Here is a 26,789-nt window from a genome sequence, read left to right as displayed (position 1 = left end):
ATAAACCCACGCCCTTCCGAGGGGGCGGGGCCGCCAGATGCTGGAAAACTCCACAAAAGTGCCGTCGCGTAAACGTCCTCCGATGTTGTCGAGAGGGCCCAAATACTTCCGCGTCTGCTCAAAAGCTTGTTATGACGCGTCCAAAAGAATTTCGAGTGTTTTGAGGGCTGGAAAGGGCGGGAGACGACTGGTTCCGGGAAAAGAAAAGAAAAGAAAACACTTTTGTCATCGTAAATCGTCTCTCGATTCTTTCTTCGACATCAACACGCGCTTCACGACTGTCAACATGATGAATTTCGAATAAACTTCAAGCAATTGAGAAAAAAACAAGTGTTTTCCATTTGAAAGCGCTAAAACAAACACACGATGCGCATCCGCGGGAGTTCGCATGTTCTGCCCGTGCACGCGTGGCTTTTCTCCGGGCGTTCGTCTATATTTGGGATGGGCCCCGGCACGCCCGCGGCCCGCGGCCCGCGGCAGGAGAAGCCGGATGGAGAAAGGAGAAGGAAGGAGACGAAACCCTTTCACGTCAAGGAAACATTTCAAGTCGGCGTTTTTGCGCACAAAACGAAGGAGAAAGGAGCGCAGGAAGGCAGAAGGTCGCTTTTCGACGGGACTGCGGGCGCTCTCCAAGCGTGGCACGCGGGCTCTCTCTGGTGGTGAGCAAAAGAATCACGACGTCCAATCTTTAACAACTGTCGGTTTTGATGCACAATGGCTTTTAATTCAACCATTAAGTATGGTTGAATTTTTTTGACTCGAGTTTGTCGCCACATTTGTTATACGTGACTCGTGCGCGCGCTGTCGTCGTCTCGCCACGCTGCGCGATTTGCGTAGCTGTTGTTGACCGATGCTGGCTCTCATGCCAGAGGAGCATCTGCGACATTTGCACAATCGGCATTGTCCCGGATGATCGCGCTACTCCCTTGAAGTGACGGCGCCCTTTGCGCAACGGTCATTGCGCCGGACTATTGCAATATTAGTCTTTAGAACTGCTCGAAGTGCTCGAGGACTCTGCATCTTTTTGCGCAATTGTCAATAAATATAAAATAAAATGTACCGGCATTACCAGATAACTAGCAACCCTTTACTGCTCCGTGACTGTTTTTTTTTTTTTTCGTCAATGTCTTCCTGTCTCCAAAGCGTTCTCTGTCAATCGACCGGCTGTCGTCGTACTCGAGCGGCTCCGACGACCGGAGACAAATTCCTTGTGTGTTTTTTGGACGTACTTGGCAAATCAAGATGATTCTGATGATGGGGTTTGCAATTTAAAATATTTGTGTCTTGAGTCATTATGACTTCATACGTGATAAGTCTGGTCCAACGGTTAAGATCATCGCCTCGGTTCGAGACCCCGACCGGACCGTCCGCCCGCATCCCCCGGACTCGCGGCTGCGGTGTCCTCGAGCGAGACGCCGACACCCCGAAATGCTCCCCGGGCGCTTCGGCTGCTCCGGTGTGTTCCGCTAACGTGTGTGTGTGTGTGTGTGTGTTCACTGTGATGGCTTAAATGCACAGAACAAATTTCGTGTGCATGCGTGTCATGACAATAAAGGTGGTGATTCTTCTTCTTTTTTACAATAATCATGCATCTCTGGCGCCATCTGGTGCCAGTAATCCAATATACAAGAAACCACCGGACCTGAGGCAAAACTACCCATTTTTTTCTTATCGGGTTTTGCACCCGATTTCCACAGCCAACTTGAAGGAAACTTCATTCAAAGAGAAGCGAAGGCGCCGTTGGAGTTCTTCACCAATGTTTGCTGCTTCCGTTGCCCGTTTTTCCAATTCAGGCAAACTCTGGCTCCGAGTGGTTGTTTTTCCTCAGGCGTGGTTGTTTCTTAGAGGCTCAAGATTGCGCCAGAGGGAAGAGGAATTGTTAGCTTTTCACAGATCATATTTATCGCGTACTACTGTGACATCGTCATGAGGTTGTTGTTTGTGTTTTTTGAATGGCAAAACTTCAAACTGCGCCTAAGATTTCCGTGGCTCCGCTGAGTAAATCCTCTTGATGGCGTTTTAAAGTACCGATGAAGGGAAATTTGTACGAGGCATTTTGTTGTCGTTTGTACGGCGCGCGGCCGAACCGTAGCGCAGTTGTTCCTTTTTGCCGCTCTCGGTCGGCGCCGAGGAAGGACCCCGCTTGCCGTTATCGCCGACAACGGAACCCGCAGAACCCGATGACATAAGCGGGAGCGGCGAGGATTGGCGCGCTGCCGCCCGGTCCCGTGTCAAAGTCTTTCGACGGGTTAGGTCGCAGGTGTCCGACTCGAGGCCCGGGGGCCAATTACGGCCCGCGGGCCGTGTCATTTCGTGTGGCCCGCGAAAGCGAATGATTGGCATCCACTTCCGCGACACTCGCTCCAATCTGGAGCAAAATTTGAAATCGAACCTGGACATATTGCGAGCGTTTTCTTTCTCTCACCCAATGCCATTTTTGGGTTTAACGGTAAACCAGTTTAACGTTGCCCTCGGCAACATGGTTTGTATTTCACGAGGACCGAGCGCACACGTCGGTGGGAAAACGTCCAAACCAGAAGTCGCGTCATGAAATGAGAAAAGCCGAGCTAAGCCAATCCATTTGACTCATCGTTAACAGTCTACTATTGACCATCATCTAAAAATAGATGCACGTCATTGTTCATATTTTCATGATTTCCCAATGTTGTCCTTTCCGAGGAGCAGGGGCGGCGCCCCGGCGCCCTCGACGGAATGCTGTGATGAGGCCGTTCCGAACGGTGAACAATGTTGCGCTTTTCAAATATTCTTCCCGATCCAATCCAGTCGACGCGCAACCGGCTTCCGCGTTCGCTAAAAGCGCTTGCGCCCACGTGGACGTAATTGTTGGGCCTCATCTGATGCGGAAAGAAAAGGAAGAACTGGAGTCTGACCAAAGTAATATTGAACAAAAATGTCATAAAAATTCCCTTCCAGAACAATTTGTCTGAATTTCCTCATTTTCAAAACCTGCGACGGTCATAATCATAATCGGTAATAAAGGATGGCTTCCATGTTTGTCATTTGTCACGCAGTTGCAGCCCGAATCAAAGTATAGGAGATGTTCACATTCCGCGATCGCAAATATCCGCGTCTTCGGATTCCTTCCCATTTGCCGATTCGGTTTTCAACCCTGGCAAATAAATACCTTTTAAAAAAGCAGATGAATCAGATCTCGAACGTCAACATCGAAACTCAGCACTCTAGTTTGCAAACAAACAAATAACATCGCTTGCATCATTGAGTTTATGTTTTCCATTTGGCGACATGTACAAACGTCTTCGCTCGCGTGCCATTTGCTTTCCATATTTGTATTTCCAATTGCTACTGACATGACGCCCATTTCCCCATCGTGGGCCAAATAAAGGTGATCTTATACTGCAAATATTGATCAATAACAACAATCCCGGTGAGAGCGTCCGCCTCACAGTTCTGAGGACCGGGGTTCGATCCCGGCCCCGGCCGTGCGGAGTTCGCACGTTCTCCCCGTGCCGGCGTGGCTTTTCTCCGGGCGCTCCGCTTTCCTCCCACGTCCCAAAAACACGCGTGCTCGGTTGATCGGAGACTCTAAATTGCCCGTAGGTGCAAATGGTCGTTTGTTTCCGTGTGCCCCGCGGCTGCCTGGCAACCGTTTCGGCTGGGACGGCCTCCGGCGCTCCCGCGATCCTTGTGAGGGGAAGCGGCTCAGGAAGCGGCTGGACGGACCTCGAAGCCGCCCGCGTTCGCTTGTGACGTACGCAGCGAGGTACCGATTCATTTCCGGTTCAGGCGCGGCGTCCTGTGTGAACACGTATTATTTTGGCGTTCAAACTCTCGGACCTTTGCGACGTGTATCGTTTCGGCGTTTTTGAGGCGGCTTGTAGCTTTAGCTTAGCAATTTTTGGCCTTGGCCTTCGCGCTCCTCGTCGTGACGCTTCTTCGCTAGCACGGAGGGGACGATTACGGACTTTAATACGTTGACGGCGGGCGCAAAGAGAACCGTTCGGCTCCGCGGCTTGCTCAGAAAATAGCGTGCAATAAGCAGCTGTCCGACGCGGACGCGCCGGTCGAGTCGGAGGCGGAACCCCCCCCGATATCCGGAACAGTCAGTGTTTCGGCCCTAACGAGTCAACGTTCACCGAATGAACACACACGTTGCTTTTGAATCGTGGCTCAACAAAATTCTTTGCAAAAACAAACTCATGAAACTGAAGATGATGATGACACAAATGAACCCAATGCAGCAATATTGCATCAAGTGAAAGACCAACAGCTGGTTTGTAAGCGAGGACAAACTTTTCATTTCGAGAGGAGATCCGCTCTGAGCAGCAAGGGAGACGATTCCAATCCGACAGGGCCGCGAACAGCGACGACCCGCGGCCCCTTTTCCCACGCGTTTTGGGGACCACGTAAGGCGGAGCCGCTTTGGACCGAATGCCATCGAAAGTGCTTCTGTTCATATTGAGAGCAAGCCTACTGTGACTTCTAAAATCGTGGCCAAAGTTTGGCTGGACTTGCGACGCAAATAAGGGTGCCGGTCAACGTGGCGGGTCGAACTCGAGAGAGGCAAATCTTGAACGAAATAAGGAGGGCGCTGCTCTGCCGCGCTCGATAGTCAATGAGGAACAAAGAGAGAGTTGCGCGTGGCGCACCGAACGAGGCAGGCGCGCTGAACCCCAACAGTTGAGAAGGTTTTCAGAAAACCTTCCATCCCTAAATAAGATCGTCCTTCGGTCTGAGGTGTGGCGAGAATTTAGGATCCCGGACGGGTCAGGCCCTACAATCTTAAGTAACGGACATGTTCAATATTTACGACCAAAACTCTTCACGTGGGTCGCGACTCCGTGAACGGTGACGTGAAACAGAATGTCGCCAATCGAGAAGCGCCCTGCAAAAAACGACATGTACAACAAACATGTCCCACCTGATGTGGTATTTTGGGTAAACGTGGCTTCCCCAGACAGCAGCAAGTCTTATTGTCCCGCCTCCGGCAACATCGGCGGGAGTGTCTGCTCGTCCTCCTTTCGGTGAGATCACTCGCCGTTTTCAGCGCGGAGGCAGAACAGCGTCTTCGTGCGCGTGGATCTTCGTCTTTGTGTCGAGACGGTCGGAGCGCACCGCGCACAATGCGAGCAGAACTGTTCAATGGCAGATTTTGTATCTTCATGTGTGTGTTCTGTCATAGATGAAGAAGATTTGAAAATGCTTGCGTGTACCAGGCCTTAGCCTAGCTTAGCACAGTTACCGTCATTTCTCGTGTATAATGCGCACGCCCAAAGTTGACCTAGAAATTCTGGAAAACCCTTCTACCCATGTATAATGCATTTTTACAATGCATGATTTTGCTTCTACCCCTATGATCAAAACCAAGTATTACCTTAGTTAAGCACTTTATTTGAACACATACTTTGTTTTTATTGTCTTGCTCTTCTTTTGAAATTCACAGCCCTACTTTTATTTAGTAAAGGAGAAAACACACAGTTGTGCTCATGTTTGATTACCCAGGCAGAATTTGTAAGATGGGTACAATTCTTTAAAGAAAACATGAAGGACCAGGTGAAACAATTTTAATGGGATTCAAATTAAACGTTCAAGCATTTCAGTAAAGCATTATCATTAAACAAAACATAACCATGAAGAAATTAATGATGGTTGTTGTTCAGTCATCAGTCATATTTAAAAAAAAAACAACAACAATATTTCACAAATTCTGCCAAGGCATGTAAACTTATGCGCACAACTGCACATATTATGCAGTCAGTCATACCCATGTCATATTGGAATCAAACTGTAGGCTACACCTTTTCCCATAACCTCTAGGTGGCGGTGGCATATTAGAATGAAAGTGGACACCTTTCACATAACCTCGAGCTGGCGGCATACATTTATAAAATGTTTTTTTCCATTTCCCCATCTATACCTATGTATAATGCGCACTATTGACTTTTGACATTTTTTAAAGCAGGGGGGGGGTGCACAGTATACATGAGAAATTACAGTAATCATTGTGCAACACTCGTGTTATCAAAGTGGTTATTTTCATGATCATCATTATGTTTTACAACCCCTATTCCAATGAAGTTGGACGTTGTGTTAAACAAATAAAACAAAATACGCTGATTTGCAAATCATGTTCAACCTATATTTCATTGAATACCCGACAAAGATATTCAATGTTCAAACTGATAAACTTGATTGTTTTTAGCAAATAATCATTAACTTTGAATTTTATGTTCAACAGTCCGGGGTCTCCGTCGTCGTATTTTATGCTTCATAACGCGACACACTTTTATCAATGGGAGACAGGTCTGGACTGCTTGCAGGCCAGTCTTGTACCCGCACTCTTTTACTACGAAGCCACGCTGTTGTAACACGTGCAGAATGTGGTTTGGCATCGTCTTGCTGAAATAAGCAGGGGCGTCCATGAAAAAGACGTTGCTTGGATGGCAGCGTGTTTCTCCAAAACCTGTATGTACCTTTCAGCATGAATGGTGCCTTCACAGAGGTGCAAGTTCCCCATGCCATTGGCACTAACACAGCCCCGTACCATCACAGATGCTGGCTTTTGAACTTTGCGTCCATAACAGGTCCGGATGGTTCTTTTTCCTCTTTGGCCCGGAGGACACAAAGTCCACAATTTCCCCCAAAAATTTGAAATGCGGACTCGTCGGACCACAGAACACTTTTCCGCTTTGCGTCGGTCCATCTTAGATGAGCTCGGGCCCGGAGAAGCCGGCGGCGTTTCTGGGTGTTGTTGATAAACGGCTTTTGCTTTGCATAGTCGAGTTTCAAGTTGCACTTCCGGACGTAGCGCCGAACTGTATTGACTGACATTGGTTTTCTGAAGTGTTCCTGAGCCCACGCGACGATATCCTTTACACGTCGATGTCGGTTTTTGATGCAGTGCCGCCCGAGGGAATCGAAGGTCACGGGCATTCGATGTCGGTGTTCGGCCTCGCCGCTTCCATGCGGTGATTTCTCCAGATTCTCTGAACCTTCGGATGATATTGTGGACCGTAGATGACGAAATCCCTCAATTCCTCGCAATTGTACGTTGAGGAACATATTGTCCTTCAACTGTTGGACTATTTTCTCCCGCACTTGTTCACAAAGAGGTGAACCTCGCCCCATCTTTGAGCAATTGAGGGAAGCTCCTTTTCTAGCCGATCGCGGCCCCCGCCCGATCCCGACGAGCCGGTTCACCTGCGGGATGATCCGAACACGTGTCGGATGAGCGTTCCTCAACTTTCTCACGTCTTTTTTGCCACCCGCCTGTCCCAGCTTTTTGGGAACATGTTGCAGCCATAAAATTGATTATTTGCTAAAAACAATCAAGTGGATCAGTTTGAACATGAAATATCTTGTCTTTGTGGTGTAGTCAATGAAATAGAGGTCGAACATGATTTGCAAATCATTGTATTGTGTTTTTCTTTATGTTTAACACAACGTCCCAACTTTGGGAATTGGGGTTGTACATGATTGTCCAGATTATTTTCTCAATTGATTGTTTGAGGTCATTTCTTCCAAATGGGACCACTGACACAACTATTCCTTTCAAAACAAAGCAAATTCTTATCCAATAGGATTGACCTGTAGGCAGGGCTTCCACTCATCACCCTCATCACACACGCACTCAATCAACGCTCACTGGTTTGGCCCCGCCCCCACACTTCCTGTTTGTATGGGAAGCCGGTCCCGAAGTTGTAACGTGAATGTCGCCAAAGAATTGCAAGCAAACATCTCAGCCCAAGCCACCGCTTCTGCGACGTCGGCGCCAGTTCCTGTCCCGCGGGCCACGACCGCCGAGCCGCCGCCGTCTCCGCCCGTCCGCTGACACACGGCCGTCGCCCAATCGGAAGCCGAGAGCGCCGCCGCAGAGTCCTGAGCGAGTGCGCAAAGAGCAGAGCCAATGAGACGCTCCCGAAGGAAACCCGTCGCGGGTGATCGACGGCGTTACCTCGGGAACCTGACAGGCGCACAGGATTTTCCCAGAATGCCTTTGGCGAGCCAGCAGCATGATGTGCGCGTCGGGCCGCGCCGCGCTCAGGTGGTTCACCGTCTTCATCAGGACCTGAACGCACGGGAAATGCTAATGCTACACACGCTAACTGGGCTAAGCCAGGCTCAGCTTCAATCTTAAAGGTCCCCATTTTGCGTATTTCCACTTCCACGGAGAGACTCTCTCACATCGAAGCGTCAATTTCATTTCAGGCAGCACCTCGTTTTTGCCATGCGAGTGTCCAGAAAAGGCCCCTCTGACCGCTCCTCTGTCGGAGGCGGCTTTGTATCCACTTTGCGCACGTTTGGCCAAGACCGCCCCCTTTCCTCTGATTGGTTGCCTCCGCATTTGCTATGTCGACAGCGCCGGCGCAGGAGCGGCGAGGAAGGCGCAGCTCTTCGCTAGCGACGCCGATAAGCTCGAGAAATTCCAATGAGCTGATTTCAGGGCTCTCGACAGAAAAACGCTTGGAACTCGGGAACGTGGGGACGACTAATTCATAGTTCACGTTTACTGAGGCGCCGTGGAGCCAATGTTACATCCCAAATACTAGAAAAAGTTGGTTTGGTAAAATACGGGACCTTTAACTTTCACTTTGTGTGTGTGCGTGTGTGCATACAATGAGTGGAAGCAGATGTCAATTATCAGTCATCCAGGTCGTCATGGTAACCCGCAAAGGCTGAATCGAGGCACCTGGACCCTTCGTGTTTGTTGAAGCATTAATCCAAAAGACTGCGGAGTCCTCGGTGGGTGAGGTCAACAATATCGTGTGGCTGGCCAAATGAGCGTCCTGCAAACTAGTCCGGCGTTCCCGCATCTTGTTGCAAACCAGCTCGTTAGGGTCACTGTTCCCGTTGAATGAGGTCATCTTAGGGGGAGCGATGTCAGGACATCGTAATTGGCAGACGACAGGTGACGCCTCAAACCTCGTCCTCCGTTTACAGACGGCTTTCTAGTTTAGCGTAGATGCTAGCTCCCTTCACAGCAGCGGTCCTCCCAATCCAGAATTTGGACGTCCGTGTCCTCGAAGGAATTCCCGTTTTTCTCGAGCCGCCGATCGTGGACCCGAAGTCCCCACCCGCCGACGTTGCGCCTCGCATCTGTGCAGCGGCTCCTTCGTCTCTCCACCGAAGAGGTCGGAGTACACTCCTTGCGGCACTGCGCTGCGTGAACAACATTGCTAAGTTTGCTTCTCGGGCGCTTGTCCTCGGGGTGAACCAGCTTTTGTCTGAGGGTGTTAGTTGGTTGGTTTGAACTATGTTGGGATGCCATGTTTGGGGAAAATCCTTGCGGGTTTCTTTGACATAGCAGCCATGGCTGTCATACTAAGATAGGCTAACCTTTTAAAATGGACTTAGTATCATTATGCTAAGCTAGGCTAAACATACCGACAACGACGGGGCCTCCACACAGTCCACCAGCACAACTTCCTGTTTGGTCTTGGCCAGCAGAGCCTGGGCCGTGAGAGTTGCCTGCAAAGCATCACAGTTAGCTTAACGAACAAGAAGCAAAGATTTTATTTTTAAAGTCTTCACCTGCGCCGTCTCCAGCTTCCGGACCAAAGTGTTACTCTGCCTCTGCAGCGCTTTGAGGCGCACCTGCAGTTCCCCTCGTAGCCACTGGGGGATGGGCGTGTTGCCCACCGCCTGAAAGACGCAACGCAAGCGATCCTAAGTACGCTAACGACGCAAACGGCGATGAAAAGCACAATGCCACTTACATCAGAGACCACGCCCACCTCCTTGGCGAGACTCTGGGCAGAGTCCAGACAGGAGGGGGCAGAGCCTGTCATTCTGGCTGACAGAGAGTCCACTTCCTCGAGTAGCGACTGCCCTGCCTCCCGAGCCTGCACATGAAGTTGTGCAATACTTTAGCGTCTGTGCTAAGCTAGGCTAACATCCACTTTCACAAATTACGCAGAAACACACACACACACACACTCAAAAAACAAGCACACACGCAAAACAAGAAACTTATAGTACCCTCCAAAAGTATTGGAACGGCTAGGTCAATTCCTTTGCGTTTGTTGTAATACTGAAGACATTTGTGTTTCGGATCAAAAGAGGAATATGAGACAAAAGTTCAGAATTCCAGCTTCTGTTTCATGGTATTCACAGTTCGACAACAACTCAGGTCAGAGCACCTCGTTTGAAGCCACCCGCTTTTCAAGTGAGCAAAAGTATTGGAACGTGACTGATAAGTGTTTGTAGTTGCTCAGGTGTTGCCTTTTCGATTGATTGCTTAAACATTAGATAGTGCTTGTTTTTGGCTTTGGGTTTCACCTGTGAAAACTGCATTTGCTGTTAAGCAAACATGAAGACCAGAGAGCCGTCTATGGGTGAAAAGCAAACCATTTTGAAGCTGGGAGAAGAGGGAAAATCGATCAGAGCGATTGCACAAACATTGGGCGTAGCCAATACAACAATTTGGCATGTCCCGAAAAAGAGAGAAACTACCAGCGACTGAGCAACGGACATCGAACAGGTCGGCCAAGGGTATCAACAGCAGTTGATGACCGAAACATGGTGAGAGCTGTGAAGAAACACCCAAAGACAACAGTCAGCGACATCACTGCCAACCTCCACAGGGCAGGGGTGAAGGTATCACGAGCCACAGTTTGTAGACCTCGAGAGAGGATACAGGCCATACCACAAGACGCAAACCACTCATCAGTAAAAACAATCGGAAGGCCAGATTGGATTTTGCAAAGTAGTACAGCGATGAGCCACAAACATTGTAGAACAACGTTTTCGAGACCGATGAGACCAAGATGAACCTCTACCAAAGTGATGGAAAGGTCAAAGTATGGAGAACGAAAGGATCTGCTGATGTTCCAAAACACACAAGCTCATCTGGGAAGCACGGTGGAGGTCAGGTCATGGCTTGGGCTCGCACGGCTGCTTCTGGAACGGGCTCACTCGTCTTTAGTGATGATGCGACTCACGACGGTAGCAGCAGAATTAATTCTGAAGTCTACAAAACCATTTTGTCTGGCAATTGACAGAAAAATGCATCCAAACTCATCGGGAGAAGCTTCATCATGCAACAAGACAATGACCCAAAACACACTGCCAACACAACAAAGGACTTTATCAGGGGGAACACTTTTCAACAAACCATGTAACAGTTTTCAGTTACAAATATTTCTTGAAATAAGAATGCTAGATAACAATAAAAAAATAAATGTACCCACAAATGTCTACTTTAGCAAGGGCGAACTGAGTGAATGTTCGATTACAAAGTGCCATCTTAATGGAAGCAAATCCAGTTCATGCACGGGAGGACATAACATAACATTAGGCTGGAAGCACCAACTTTTCATTTGAAATCGAGTGAACCGTCAAGGACGGCGTACGTCTCCGCTGTTCCGCTTGACCGTTGGCCAGTCGTGCAACGTCGCAAACTGCAAAGAACTCGACGGTTGTTATTTCCCTCTTTATTTACTCCCGGCGGTTTTTTTTACTGCCGTCAGGCCAGCCGAAAACTAGTCGAGGCAGCTGCTTCAACGATTGTTAAGAAATAATAGAGTATGTCCTACCGTGACACGCCACCTCTCCGCCAACATGCTGCGAGTGCCAACTTTAAAATAAAGGCTTCATATATTACTAATAGGGTTCGGAATCTCTGGCGCGTGGCCGAGTTGATACATTTCTAGATCCATAGGTTAGGAATCGATTCAAAAACGATATCTTTAAGGGCGGAACGATACGATACGATTCGATTCGGTGCGGAAACAATGCAATATGTTGATGAAGATGAAGTGATGTTAATAATAAAGAACCTTGAGTTGACTTGACTTCTCCCAATTCTATAAAATGACGTTCGTCTTTCAAACATGTGAAAGACCACGTCTCTGAGAATTGTTGTTTCATCGCACTGTAAACAACTAAACTCCAAATATCAAATTAATTATTGAAATAGACCACAACAATTTATTTTGTAGAGAAAATAATCTGGACAAACAAACAATAGTTAAGAGCCAAGGGAGGTCGAGCACACGGGTCCATTTCGAGCTAGGAGCGCCACCGCACACACGGCATCTTGTTGTTGTTGTTTTTAAGAAAAACAAATCGCACTGCTGGCTTACTTTTTGAACTTGAAGTCATGACGACGAGCTGAGCTCAACTGGCGATTGGCTGCGTGTCCTCTCGGTAGTTTCTTCTTGGGGGCGCAAAGTACCAAAACCGGAACGTATCAGTGGACCGAACGGGCTCGAGAAGAAGCATTAGAATGCCGAGGTACACCCACCTTTGCCATATTGTCTGCACGTCTACAATCGGCGCTGCACATTTCGTTTGAGACCGTTTAAGAAGTTGATGGCAAGCGGGAAGAAGCTGTTGGAATGTCTGCATTGTTCGGGAAGGAGGTGGAAGAGCCGGTGACCGGGATGCGGAGGGTTCGAGAGGATTTTGCACGCTCTTGTCTTAGTTGTGGCAGCGCGCAAGTCCTCAAGGGGGGGGTACCGACAATCCTTTCGGCAGTTTTGATTGTCCGTCGCAGTCGGCGTTTGTCCTTTTTTGGAACCAGACCGCGATGGAAGAACACAGGACCGATTCGATGACCGCTGTGTAGAACCGCCTCAGCATCTCCCGTGGCAGGCCGTGCTTCCTCAGAAGGCGCAGGAAGTACATCCTCTTCATACGGAGTAACATATGAAGCCAATGTAGTCATATATGAAGCTTTTGTTTTGAAGTTGGCCCTGCATCACGTTGCCTACGCTCAACGAAGCTTTAACCATGTGTTCGCCCCCCCGGTGGCTGGCTGACTAAATTGTGGGCACTGCTGCATCGGAATCACTTTTCATATGCAGCAGTGCCCGCATTTTACATGCAGAGGATCGCAGGCTAATTTAACGGTGGCTGCCAAAAATCGCAATCACGATTAAAACTCAATTGATTGTGCAGCCCTAACACACAAACACAAAAAGGTCAATATGCTAAGCTAGGCTAACAATGGGAATTGGACGGGGTGGACCAGGAATCAAACGGAATCTTGGCCACCTTCGTACTGACCAGTGTGGCGTCCGTTCCCGTCACGGCGACAACGCGACTGATTCCTTTGACCAACTGTCGTTCAGACACGATCACCAGGTCGCCGATGGAAGCCGTCTGCACCAGGTGACTAACCCAGGCACAATTGGACGAAGGGGTGGAGTCAAAGATGAGGGGGCACAGTCAAAGTGGCATTTTCACAATAAAAGCGTCGTCTCACGTTCCACAGCAGAGTTCCACCGACGTGCGTTCGACTGCGGGACGGTCCAAAAGTTCGGAGACGGGAACTGACACCGAGACCACTCGAACTGGGTCGGGGTACGCCTGAAGACAGGAAGTGTCAGACAGTAAGCGGCAGACGGGCTTCTATTGTGAAACGGCAGGTGTCTCACTCACCTCGTCCACCGTCCGGACGCCCGCGATTTTTATGGCGGCCTCCAGGGGGACCTCCTGGACGTGCACCGCCTGATTGTTCACCACCGCCGCCTTCACACACGTCTCCACCTGCCGGAAGCTCACTAGCGCTCAGCGAGGCCTGGACAGGAAGTAGCGTGTTAACATCACTAGCTTGTGAGCGGGCGAGCCGGTTAGCGGGCTAGTTTTTGAACCTTGACGCTGAAGTCGAAGCGCAGGCGTCGAGCAGACACGCGAGTTCCTCTCTGTCGCACGGACGGACCCAGAACGTTCCGGAGGGCAAAATTGAGCAGGTGCGTGGCGGTGTGGTTCGTCATACAGGCCAGGCGGTGAGTCTGGGGATACGATCATGCGAGAAAACTACAATTCCCATGATGCTGCTCTCTCCCTCCAGCAGAGGGATCTACGGTCTTGAGGGTGCCTGTGGCAGTCACCTGTGTTCACGTGCGGTATCGTGTTTGAGTGTGCAATTGTGTGCGTTTTTGTGTAGTTTTCTGTTAGAATGCGTGTTTGTGTGTGTGTTTTTGCGTGCGCATGCTTGTGCGCGTGTCGGCGTCTTATTCAGAATCCCACGCGGTCACCTGGTCTAGATGGAGGTGCACTTGGTCTCCGGTCTCGAGGGTGTCCGTGGCGGTCACCTGGTGGATCACGTAGCCCCCCGCCGTCAACACGCCCTCCACGGAGAAGGGCACTTCCTGCCCAACAGGAAACAAACGTCAGCACGGTGAGAGCAGAGCGGACGTCCTCGCGGCGACCCGCTTCCCGTCCGCCGACCTGTAGGTCGGCCCGTACGAAGTATCCACGGTCAGCGTCCTGTCCGCCCCGCTCGGCATAGAAGGAGGTCCGGTCCAGAATGACGCCGCAGCGCTGACCTGGCGCCACTTGAGACACCAGCGCCGTGCCGTCGAACAGAGCCAGCACACGCGCTCGGCACGGTGGGAACACTGCGGGAAAAACACGTCACGTCGCCGCCAATCGACCCGTCACGCCGTCGCGGTCGGGCCAGCTGGTAGTTGCAGCGGTCTCGGGAAATTGAATTGACTTGACTTTTTTTTTTTTTTACGAGAATACATTTTCTGTGCAAAACAATGTATTTAGCGGTGCGGTGCAGAGGGCGGTGCAATCGGCGACCCTCCGATTGCAGGGTTACACACAAACGCGTGCAATTAAGCACACAGAACTAAAGACAAACACGCAACTAAACAAAGACTAACAATAGAATACAAAGCCAACACACACAAACAAGCCAACTAACCAAATGGCCCTTTTCCACCGCCCGTGTTGTGGCCCAACCAGCCCCGTGCGGTCGCCTCTCCGTGGCCCTCGATCGAGGCCGAGCGGCGACAACGGCAGCGCTTTTCAGAACCTCTTCAACGAAGGCCGAGGGGGCCGCGGCGTAACCGACAGCTGGAGGCCTTTCTTGAAGCGGGCGACTTGTCACTTTCACAATCACGGCGCCCGAAGGCTGCCGCACACCGAGCGACGCCGCCCGTCCCGACCGAACGGTCGCCTAGCGTGCGTGACGAGGCGACCGTTTTCACGAGCGGCCGATCGGTCTGCCGCTGGTTAAATTCAAGTTTTGAATTGCTGCAGACACATTTGCGTGTTTAGCGCGGCGCGCCACATCAAGCCTTTATAATATATTGTGTTTGACATCAATACTTCCTGTATAATGGACCTGCGGATGAAAAAGTCAAACTTGCATACGTCCACGTTGGGTACGTTGAAATAACGGCGCCGGCGAGCCTCCTTTCAAATATCCACGCTCGCTTTTATTCTCCCCAACACCCTCTCTCTCTCTCTGGCAGCCTGCTTCTTGCGTAACTATTTACCGATCTTTTGATGGTTTAAGGAATGTGCTCAAGCGCTACTGAATACGCAGCATCAAAGGCTTACGGAGGCCCGCCGGGCATCCGCTGGCGAATCGCTCATGTGCGGGGGCGCGTCGGCAACTCTACGCGACGATCCGGTCCGGTCCGGTCGGACCGCGTCGCGCAGCGCGCGGCGGGCTTACAGCAGCTTTTGTTCTGTGGTCGACTGAGGAGGCGCGGCCATTTTTGTCCGTATTGGCAGAAGATGCAACACAGCGAGACGCGAGGCGCGACAAGAAACGACGAGCGCGTCTCCTTCCTCTTGATCCAGTCGGAGTGGAAACGCAACGGAGGCCGGGCGAGGTCGTTCCGGAACTCGCGACGGAAAAGCGGCACGACGCGCACAACACGACGGAACAAACATGCCACTAAACACAGACAAACAAAATAGAACTCAAACACAACATGCAACTAAACACAAACCCATCTAATTAAACAAACACACCTCTAACCCGAACACAGGGGCGCACACACACATTCAGCGCACACACGCACGCGTACCATAGCGCTCCCGCTCGACGGCATATTCGTACTTGGCGCTGTCCTCCGTGTAGGCCACGCCCCCTCGTCGCAGCTCAGCCAGGACGACCGCCCCCATCGCCACGTGACCGCCGGCGCCGGCCCGCTCCGACGTCGCCTGACATCGTCGATGACATCGGGGTTTTACGTCCGTCGCGACTTCACGGTCGAGTTCGAGCACATCCGCTAAACGGCGCCACCTTGTGTTGGTTTGCGATGAGCCGCTCCACTTCCTGTCGGTCGACGGACACGCCCTTCTCCTCCAGCATCAAGTCCACGAGGTCCAGCGGGAAGCCCAAGTCGCGGTGCAGCGAGCACACCACCGACGCTGACGAGCGACACAACAAAAAGCGCCGCGTCAATACGTGCGTACAAATGTCTATATTGGGGAACAATGCAACTAATTACAACTAAAAATACAGTTCAATTCAATTTCCTTTATATCTAGCAACCCTTTATTGCTCAGTGACTGTTTTTTGTTTTTTTTTGTCAATGTCTTTCTGTCTCCAAAGCGTTCTCCGCCAAGTGACCATCTGTAGTCGTACTCGAGCGGCTCCGACGACCGCAGACAAATTTTTTGGACATACTTGGCAAATAAAGATGATTCGGATTCGGATTCTAATGCCAGAGCATGAGAGAGAGAGAGAGAGAAACTGGATAGGGAGAGGGACGACTGTAATGACCACAACCTCCATGCTATTTTTCATCTGTTGTAGGTTAGCATGAAGCTAGCGGACTTTAGTTGACTGACCAGGAAAGCGTCCCCGTTGCGCATCCGTCGTGTCGAGGGTTCGTCGGATGAGCCGGCTTCCCTTCCGCAGACCGGACAGGAAGTGATCCTCGTTCTCGTCGATGACGTCCATCGCCTGTCGGACACTTCCAGTCAGGCGCGGGTCACGCGACGCCGCGCGCTCGGCGGACTCACCCTGTCGGCCTCGCGGCGCAGCTCCGGATACGCGTCGCCCTGTGTGCGCACACGACAGCTGTTAGAGCCGCAGTGGGTCTGGACTCTGAGACCGCTGCGGCGAACGTACCAGGCTGCGTGCCACGTAGGGCACTAGGCTCGCCAGCGTTCCCTGGGGAGCCCGCAGGACCTCTGTGCAGAAGCGGACCGCTCGCCTCAGGATCCTCCTCAGCACCAACCTGACACGAAGCAAAATGTACGCTCAAATGGCTCCCTCACCGTATCGTGGCCAAAGGTAGACCCGGGTTGGTTTTGCGCCCGTCGGTGCAGTAAATTCTCACTGCCTCCTTTCTAGCCAGCCGGCCAGCCGGCTCTCTTCGTCTGCCACGCTTTGTTGGATCAACTTTCTCCAGTCCGTTCTTCCGCGGTCCGCCGTCCACCTCAGTGACGACTCCTTCCGGGCTTCGGACATTTTGTGCAGCTCCTCGGGCTTGGCTATCGGACGCCTAGTCCCGCAGAGATCATCCTCCCAGTGGAGGTTTATTTCTAGACTTCATTGGCCACCACGCATGCACAGAAACTACGCGCAGTGAGTCCTAATAGCGTCGTCGTGCAATATTTTGTATTTTCTCAAGTAAATGCGACGTGGCAGCATCACAGCTCTTGTCAGAATAAAGTTAATGGTATGTTATTCTTTGATTCGTTGTGATTCGAATTTGAAAATTCAGATTCAGCCTCGGGGCGTTTCCTGGGCGGACTCCATGCCGATTCGCGAACAGCCCTAGCGCCCTCCGAAATACAAGCTTTCTCTCCGGTCGTCTGAGTGAAATCGTGCCAAAGTACGAGCGGATTTGAATCTTGGGAGATTTGTTGTCCTAACAAATGCAGTGTGTCTGGTCCTTCACACGAGCACAGACACACTCTTCGGTTTTCAACAATTTTCGAACTATTTCTAAACTCCCTTTTATTTACAAAATTGCAGTCTGGTTTTAAGCATCTCCACCGGACCGAGACAGCGCATGCATGAGTTTTCAATGATTTGCTACGCTATTCTTCTTCTTTTAGATCGACACAGTGGACCCAAATATCCTGATCTCTCGCCTGGCGCATCAGCGGCGCCGCTCTCCAGTGGTTTCGGCCTCATCTGACCAACAGCAGCGTTTCTGTTAGTCTCGGTAAACATCGTTCGTCCGCTGTACCTCTTGCAAATGGAGTCCCCCAAGGTTCCATTCTTGGGCCTATCCTCTTCTTTCTGTGTCTGTTCCCCTGAGGAGCTATTATTAAAAAATATATATTGCATTTCTTTCCACTTTTATGCAGACGACATGCAAATCTACCTGGCCCTGAAACCCGAAGTCTCTAATTGTGCCGCGGGCTCGTTCGAGTGCCTAAAGGACATTAAAGCTCGGACGGCTCTGAACCTTTGACATTTCAACAGTTCCCTTGCTCCCCGTCTCCAACAGATCAATGGTGTTACAGAACCCACGTATACATTTATTTGTGGCGGGCCACCGCAATTACATTTTGGGCTATCGCAAATAGATGTTGTGGAAATTGTGCCTCTGCGAATGAGCCATTCCACCGATTTCCTTTCCGATACAATACCGTCCCTCAAATGACTGAAGTATCCAAAGTATTGACATTGAATTTGGAGAACGGCTCTTCTGCTATCAGAGCCATCGCCTTTCGAGACAGTATCGAACGCTGCTCCAGCCGGCGTCTTGTCGCAGCCCACTCGGGAGCGGTTTTTCTTTGGAGCGGTGTGCATTTTCGCTCGGAAACGCCGCTCGACGTCGGGCAAAGCCTACGTACAGTCGTCAGCATCTTTTGAGTTTAAAGACTATAACAGGAAGCTGCGCCCCCCCCATGCGTAACTTAACTCCGGTAACTCTTTCGTCCACAATTGTACAGCTTTAAAGCTGTCGAAATGATCTTTGTGAAACAAAGAAGACTCAAGATGGAACTGTTAAGGTTCATGTCCAGACAGTGTCAGCATCCCACTTCGTGCTACCACGGGACTCGTTCAGTAAAAGCATTTTGAAAACCTCCCAACAAAACTATTTCGTTGTAATTTTATGTACAGTACTGCATGTTTCGAAAAACAATAATAAAATAAAACATATCAAGGTCTGCTGATTTGTTAACAAATAAATGTTTTATATTCCAATCCCATTTTCCCCTTAATCCAAACCCCCACGTATGCTGAGAATAATTTAAAATTCCGATGCTGCTACGGGCGGGCGACCGGTTAGCCCGTCAGCCTCGCAGTTCTGAGGACCGGGGTTCGATCCCCGGCCCCGCCTGTGTGGTGTTTGCATGTTCTCCCCGTGCCTGCGTGGCTTTTCTCCGGGCGCTCCGCTTTCCTCCCGCATCCCAAAAACATGCACGCTAGGTTCATTGACAACTCTAAATTGCCCGTAGGTGCGAATGTGAGCGCGGATGGTTGTTTGTTTGTATGTGCCCTGCGATTGGCTGGCGACCGGTTCGGGGCGTACCCCGCCTCCTGCCCGATGACAGCCGGGACAGGCGCCCCGCGTGAGGAGAAGCGCGACAGAAAATGGATGGATGGATGGATGGATGCTGCTACGTTAGGCCGAGCATTTATGAAAAGTCCCCCCAAAAACTGCATACATGTAAAGACGCGCACGCTATGCTTGGCTTTTATCTGAACATGCATGTTTCCATTCCATCTTTTCAAATGAAACAAAAGAAATGACCACTGCTTGTTGCAGACAAACTTCATATTCAATGTCAAATCTTTTTCAGATATTCTCTACGTAACTCGAGTCACTGTCAATCTTTGATTATCGAAAGCTACCCGCGCACGGTCCAGCGCGATCAATGGAAACGTTAGCGTCGAGCCACGTCAGTGTTCGAGTTTACATTTGATATGAATTTCTTTGGAGTTATTTTGAAAATCGAATTCTCTCTGTATTTCTTCAATCGCTTGTATTTGATTCCAAGTTACTTGGGAAGTGTTCGTTTAACTCAACCCGCCACCACAAACGCTGAGGCGGTTTTGTTTAGTTTTTCCATCTCGTCTTCCCTTCCGTGATTCGTCATTCTTTTGTCTCCGCCCGACTTGATCATCGTAGCGCCTTCGATGTCGGTCATTTACAATCGGTCCGGAACGCCGCCGCCGGACTTTTCCCCGGGACACGCAGGCGAGAGCACATCTCACCTGTCCCGACGCATTTTAGCAGTCGGTCGACGACGGGCTCGTTCGCTCGTAAAGCGCCGAACGGGCCGATACTCCGACGCCGGCGATGGTCCCGAGAGCGAGGTCGAAAGGCGGCGGAGCGTTTGCGGTTGCCGCCCTCCTCGTATTTCAAAGCCATTCGTCCTTCGCCGCCTGTGCCTTTATTGCGTTTTTGTAAGCGACGTGTTTACGTGCGGCAATTTTTTATTTGCACTAAACGTGACCTATCGTCCGACACGCAGCGCTTTGCTCAACTCCGTTGTATCGAAATGAGCTCCCGAAACAAATCCGTGCGCGCGCGTGACTCACTCGGCCCCCGACGTGCCGGGATGGACCCCGTCGGCGATGCAGACCGTCAGGGCTCGGGCGTGGTCGGCCACCACCCGGTACGCCGCGTCCACCTGCGCCCCCGGACCCGTACGCCCGCCGTACGCCGACACGCCGCTTCTCTGAGGAGAAACACGCACACGTTCGGCTCTCGTCTTGACGGCGCCCGTCGACGTCCGGTACCTGATGGATGGCGTCCATCAGCGGCGCGAAGAGGTCCGTGTCGTAGTTTGAAGTTTTTCCCTGAAGGATGCCGAGCAGCCTCTCCAGACCCAAACCCGTGTCCACGCTGCGGCACGGCAGCGCGCGGAGCTCCCCGTGGCACTCCCTGGCGCACACGCAAACACGGACGTACTCAAAACACTCGGATCCTGTCATGTCACGCCAGCAACGCGTTAAGGCCTCTTCATACTCCCGCATCGCGTCACGAGACCGACGAATTGGCCCGCGCGGCCCCTCTGCGTCAAAAATTGTCGCGACGCGTAGAATGCCACGGAGATCGTCTCTCGGGATCGATCCCTTTGAGTCACATGCCGTGATGATGTAATCGGCGTTCCTCCCGCTTCCACATAGCGCGGAAAGGAAAGGAAAAACGGCTACCGGAAATGGCCACAAAATGCAGAGGAAACTCCACCCTGCGGCGTCCGAGCCAATAGCCGCCGTAGCGAGAGGAGGTGGACTGCAGCACGCTTTCAAAACTGCGCGCGTGGGTTGCGCTCGACTCTGAAGGCAAACCGCGTGCGGGACAGCAGCGGTGACGCCGTCCGCGCGAGTATAAACAAGCCTTTACTCTCTAAAGGACTCTGCATCTTTTTGCACAATTGATTTTTTTTGTCAAGGTCGTTCGTTTTTGTCAAGGTCGTTCTCTGTCAATCGACCGTCCGTTGTCGTACTCGAGCGGCTCCGACGACCGGAGACAAATTCCTTGTGTGTTTTTGGACATACTGGGCAAATAAAGAGGATTCTGATTCTGATTCTGATACGAGCACATCTTGGAGTAACAAGGAATTGAAGGCGCTATTATTGCCAGACTAGTCATCCGATCAAAGCTACTTAACGGAGGCGCTGCGCGTTGCTTTTGGGGCACCGACGAGTGGCACAAGGTACGTCTCGTTGACGGGCGACAGCAACTTACGCAGTTCGCAAACCACCTCGCGATACGGCCGACGCGGCCGAGCGGCTTTTGTTGATCGTACGCTCGGGGTTTCATCAGATCAAAATGCTTCACCGTCGCCAGACTATTTTGTTATTTTCTAAATATACAAGTTCTTAGTTGTTCAATTCCACAGTAAGAACAGAGTTACACTGCAATATTGATCTGCCACGGTAAGTCCACAATGCATTGTGGGTCGATTATTCCGTAGCGTCTGTGAAGTTGAAGGCCAGCACGCCTCGGCAAATGGTTCCACTTTATTTCACGTGTTGCAAAATGCACAGTTGTCCGTTGTGTGCCTGTGGTTCCGAAGAGCGTGCGTTTCACGATGCGCCTCAATTTTATTATTACAGCGGAACCCCGCTATCGGCGGGGGATAGGGGCCGGGCTGGACCGCGAACGGCAAAAATCTGCATACAATTGAGAAAAAAAAAAAAAAAAAAAAAAAGGTGATTTTTGTTCAAGCCAAAATATTCTTGAATAAAGCACCAATAAGGATTTTTGGGATTAGTTTCGTCACAAAAAAAGGAAAAAAACAGGAAAACAAAATGTACTAATTGAAACAAATTCCACGGGATGCGGGGGTCCAGTGTATTTGTTAACTTTTAGTTGTGTCGCATGTTCTGTGAGAGAAGGTTGCGTCGTGTTTAGTTGCGTCCTTACGTTGCTCACTGCTCCAACCTACTGGAGATTGTCTGCTATTGCCTTTTTCACGTAAAGCGCTTCATCTAGCTTCAAGCGCCGCGCTAATTTTCAAGTTATCGGTCCATGTTGATGTTTATCTGGAACTTGTGCGCACTGCGTACCTGCTGTACTGCATGAAGACCAGGTTCCAGATCTCGAGCACGTCCGGACAGCCCTTGTTGACCAGCCCGGCGGCGTCGCGCCCTCCCACGCGGTCATAGTGGATCTCGGAGCAGGGACCGCACGGGCCCGTGTCGCCCATCTCCCAGAAGTTCTCCTTCGGCCCAAAGGGGAGAAGGCGAGCCGGGGGAACCCTGAAGAGGCGGCCCCGACGTCGTCAGCCGACGCTCGAACCGCGATCGGCCGACACGGAGACGCGGACGCCGGCCTACCCGATGTCCAGCCAGATGCGCCGAGTCTCCTCGTCGGCTCCCAGTCCCGAAGCGGCGTCGCCGGCAAAGTACGAAACGTACAGCCTGTCGGACGCGATCCCGAAACGCTCCGTCAGCAGCGTCCACGCCATCGCGCACGCCTCTTCCTGCGAGCGACGACGGCGATCATTTTCAGAGCGGAATACACTCATGAAACAATTATGTGCTTTCACGGTCATAACGGCCCTCTGAGCAAAACTGGAACTAGAATGTTAGGCTAACCCCAAAACTGCACTACTGGTATGCGAGCTGACAACATTGAAAAAAAATGTAATACAATCAAACATACAACAAGCCCACTTCCAATGAAGTTGGGACGTTGTGTTAAACACAAACAAAAACACAATACAATGATTTGCAAATCATGTTCGACCTCTATTTCATTGAATGCACGACAAAGACAAGATATTTCATGTTCAAACTGATCCACTTGATTGTTTTTGAGCAAATAATCATGAACTTCGAATTTGATGGCTGCAGGACATTCCAAAAAAGCTGGGACAGGCAGGTGGCAAAAAAGACGGAGAAAGTTGAGGAACGTGTTCGGAACATCCCGCAGGTGAACCGGCTCATTGGGAACAGGCGGGTGCCGCGATCGGGTAGAAAAGGAGCTTCCCTGAATTGCTCAGTCGTTCGCAAGCAAAGACGGGGCGAGCCTCACCTCTTTGTGAACAAGTGCGGGAGAAAATAGTCCAACAGTTGAAGGACAACGTTCCTCAACGTGCAATTGCAAGGAATTTAGGGATTTCATCATCTACGGTCCATAATATCATCCAAAGGTTCAGAAAATCTGGAGAAATCACCGCATGGAAGCGGCGAGGCCGAAAACCGACATTGAATGCCCGTGACGTTCGATCACTCAGACAGCACTAGATCCAAAACCGACATCGACGTGTAAAGAATATCACCGCGTGGCTCAGAAACACTTCAGAAAACCAATGTCAGTCAATACAGTTCGGCGCTATATCCGGAAGTGCAACTTGAAACTCTACTATGCAAAGCAAAATCCATTTATCAACAACACCCAGAAACGCCGCCGGCTTCTCCGGGCCCGAGCTCATCTAAGACGGACCGACGCAAAGTGGAAAAGTGTTCCGTGGTCCGACGAGTCTGCATTTCAAATTGTTTTTGGAAATTGTGGACGTCGTGTCCTCCGCGCCAAAGAGGAAAAGAACCATCCGGACCGTTATGGACGCAAAGTTCAAAAGCCAGCATCTGTGATGGTACGGGGCTGTGTTAGGGCCAATGGCATGGCTAACTTACACATCTGTGAAGGCACCATTATTGCAGAAAGGTACACACAGGTTTTGGAGAAACACGCTGCCATCCAAGCAACGTCTTTTTCATGGACGCCCCTGCTTATTTCAGCGAGACAATGCCAAACCACATTCTGCACGTGTTACAACAGTGTGGCTTCGTAGTAAAAGAGTGCGGGTACTAGACTGGCCCGCCTGCAGTCCAGACCCGTCTCCCATTGAAATGTGTGACGCATTATGAAGCGTAAAATACGACAACGGAGACCCCGGACTGTTGAACAGCTGAAGCTGTACATCAAGCAAGAATGGGAAAGAATTCCACCTAACAAAGCTTCAACGATTAGTGTCCTCAGTTCCCAAACGTTTATTGAACGTTGTTAAAAGAAAAGGTGATAAACATGAGCCTGTCCCAGCTTTTTTGGAACGTGTTGCAGCCATCAAATTCTAAATTTGTGATTATTTGCTAAAAACAATCAAGTTGAGCAGTTTGAACATTCAATATCTTGTCTTAGAGGTGTATTCAATGAAATATAGGTTGAACATGATTTGCAAATCATTGTATTCTGTTTTTATTTGTGTCTATCTAACACAACTTCCCAACTTCATTGGAATTGCAGAATGAAGCTTGTAATTTGGTCTCCAGCATATTTAAAACTTTCTTTTAATCCAGTGCAGTAACTTTGCTACTTTTTTCAAGTACAGTTGAGCTTTATTTAACATTTAGGTATAATACATTTGCATAAAATGTTAAGACCTTTGTATTTTTAAATGATCAAATTTGTATTTTAACTTTTATGTGCAATATATTTTAATGGAATCCCAAAAAAATGTCTTCAATTTGACACACCACAAAGAAATTGGAATGAATAAAAGAATCACCGCATCGGTCCTGAAAAATAAGGACCGCCCCCGAGGTGCAGGACTGAGCGGGCGCGTCCGCCGGAGAGCCCCGCTTCGTTGGTCTCGCCGAGAGCCGCGAGCGTCTTAGCGACCAACTTAAAGTCACTGGACGACCGCTGGCGATCATATGCTAATTTACTGCGGATATTGACTAGTTTAGGTGTTGAAGACGAAGAATTTTAGCAAAAACATCCACGAGCGTCCCAAGCCGACGCACTGGCGACCGGCGCGCCGGCGTACGATACGGCTCTCGTTATCGGTCCGGTTTTCCGGTATCGGACCGATAAGCGCGACGTCCTTTTTCCCCGATATCGGCTCGACGGTTATCGTGCATCCCTAGCTTGTGCATATTGGTCATTGCTGCTACATACTGTAGGGCTGGCCGATATGACCTCAAATTCATTTGACGGTATAAATCGAATCCCGTCACGATGACGGTTTCGATCGCGATAGAAGCCGGCCGGTGCGGCACGAAAGCGGGGAGGAATGTACGCGGACGCTCGGCGCAATGGTGACCGGACGCGCGTGAGCCATTTTCTATACTGAGACAGATACGATGACATCATCAAGAAGGGCGATCACGGTGGGTCCGTTAAGTCCAAATCTGTATCTTTGGCTCAATTTGTACCGTTTATACCGTGCACCCCCAGTATGCGCTGCTTAATTGAATCATGGAAGTGGGGTTTATTTTCTGTTCCTATAGTTAATGTTCAGCGTGTGCGTCACGTTAGAAGACCTCAAACGATGCTGCGCGCCGAACCTTGAAGTAGTCGCCGAAGGACCAGTTTCCCATCATCTCGAAGAAGGTGTGGTGGTACACGTCCTTGCCCACGTCGTCCAGGTCGTTGTGCTTGCCGCCGGCACGCACGCACTTCTGACTGTTGACCACCCGGCGGTACGACGCCATGGCGCCGCGAGGGTCCGCCGTGCCCAGCAAGATCGGCTTGAACTGCAGGCAACAAGTTCTTGATGGGAAAGGGTTAGCTTTCGAGTCTTATTATATTGAATGTGGGGGTGGAGACAATTTTTGGTTGAGGGGGCTGAATTTTGGTTTTAGGAGGTCTAGGACAATAAAACTGTGACATCAACACACACTACCACGTTTTTATAATAACGCTTCCAAAACAATATACTACCTTGTACCATTCAACAATTATTGATTTATTTGTTTGTTAGATTTTTCTCGAAATAATTTGATCATTTGTAACATTCAACGTTGCATTTATTCCAATTTTGGGGGCAACATGTCAATTTGCTGCGCATGATCAGGTCGTGACGAGTTCTCCCAGCATGCATTGCGACGAGTCTCCTTCACGACTTGTTCTGCTTGTGCTTGTTGCTTGTGCTTGGACCTGACCTGACCTGACCTGGTTCATTCCGGCGTTGACGAAGAGCAGACTGGGGTCGCCTCTGGGCCGCACAGGGGAGGACGGGACCAGCAAGTGTCCGTGTTCACGCTCGAAAAAGTCCACGAACGTCTTCCGGACACGCGCGGCGCTCGCTTCCGGGGGACGCGGCTTGTCCGGCGCAACCGACCGAACCGGCGGTCCGCTGAGCCTGCGGACGGAGCCGAGGCTCCGGCTGAGCAACGAGATCATCGATGGCGGAGTTGAAGGAGGCCAAACGATCAACAAGCTACTTCGTCGTCGTCGTCTTCTTCTTATTCGTCCGAGCGGACGCGAGACAACTGCGCATTGGTCTAAAACGGCGCGTGACAACAACGTCCAAGCGCTTTACCGCCGCTTTGCGGACGGAGGCGTTACTGCGCCTCCACTCCTACTTGCTACTTGCTCATGACTCCACCGATTCTAAGCGTCCCAGTTTCCAACATATTCCCAAAACTCCCGTGAGGGGAGGAACTATTTTATTTTTATTCCCAAAATTTCCACGATTCTACATTTTTCACCACAAAAAAAAAAAATCACCAAAACAATGTTCACATGATTGTTTCTATTCCAAATTAAAAAATGTTGGCCTAAACTTACTGAGTTCACCTTGGGAATGATTTTCAAAATCCAAAGAATTCAATCCATCCATCTTCTGAGGTCAGGTCGCGGGGGCGGGGGCCTCAGCGGGGACGCCCAGACTTCCCTCTCCTCAGGCACTTCATCCAGCTCTTCCGAGGGGATCCCGAGGAGTTGCCAGGCCAGCCGGGAGACGTAGTC

At 50.5% G+C, this 26,789-nt stretch overlaps 1 protein-coding gene across 1 annotated transcript; it reads right to left on the bottom strand.

The window, feature by feature from the left end:
- Positions 1 to 101: 101 nt before the first annotated feature.
- aars2 (alanyl-tRNA synthetase 2, mitochondrial (putative)) lies at positions 102 to 26,323 on the bottom strand. The gene is given in 25 exon segments (XM_061679387.1): positions 102 to 187; positions 4,901 to 5,114; positions 7,625 to 7,857; positions 7,934 to 8,047; positions 9,364 to 9,447; positions 9,511 to 9,621; positions 9,696 to 9,821; positions 12,988 to 13,096; positions 13,187 to 13,290; positions 13,363 to 13,476; positions 13,478 to 13,501; positions 13,575 to 13,715; positions 13,962 to 14,075; positions 14,155 to 14,324; positions 15,753 to 15,888; positions 15,971 to 16,098; positions 16,522 to 16,636; positions 16,696 to 16,734; positions 16,805 to 16,913; positions 20,183 to 20,322; positions 20,384 to 20,528; positions 22,160 to 22,351; positions 22,430 to 22,575; positions 25,385 to 25,573; positions 25,992 to 26,323. Coding segments are annotated over 25 exon segments (3,297 nt in total). The 5' UTR covers positions 26,223 to 26,323; the 3' UTR covers positions 102 to 118.
- Between the last annotated feature and the right edge of the window lie 466 nt (positions 26,324 to 26,789).

The sequence above is a fragment of the Phycodurus eques genome, chromosome 6 (assembly GCF_024500275.1).
Source record: "Phycodurus eques isolate BA_2022a chromosome 6, UOR_Pequ_1.1, whole genome shotgun sequence".
Taxonomy (NCBI): Eukaryota; Metazoa; Chordata; class Actinopteri; order Syngnathiformes; family Syngnathidae; genus Phycodurus; species Phycodurus eques.
The sequence above is the reverse complement of the archived record's forward strand: the minus strand, read 5'-3'. Positions and strand labels throughout refer to the sequence as shown.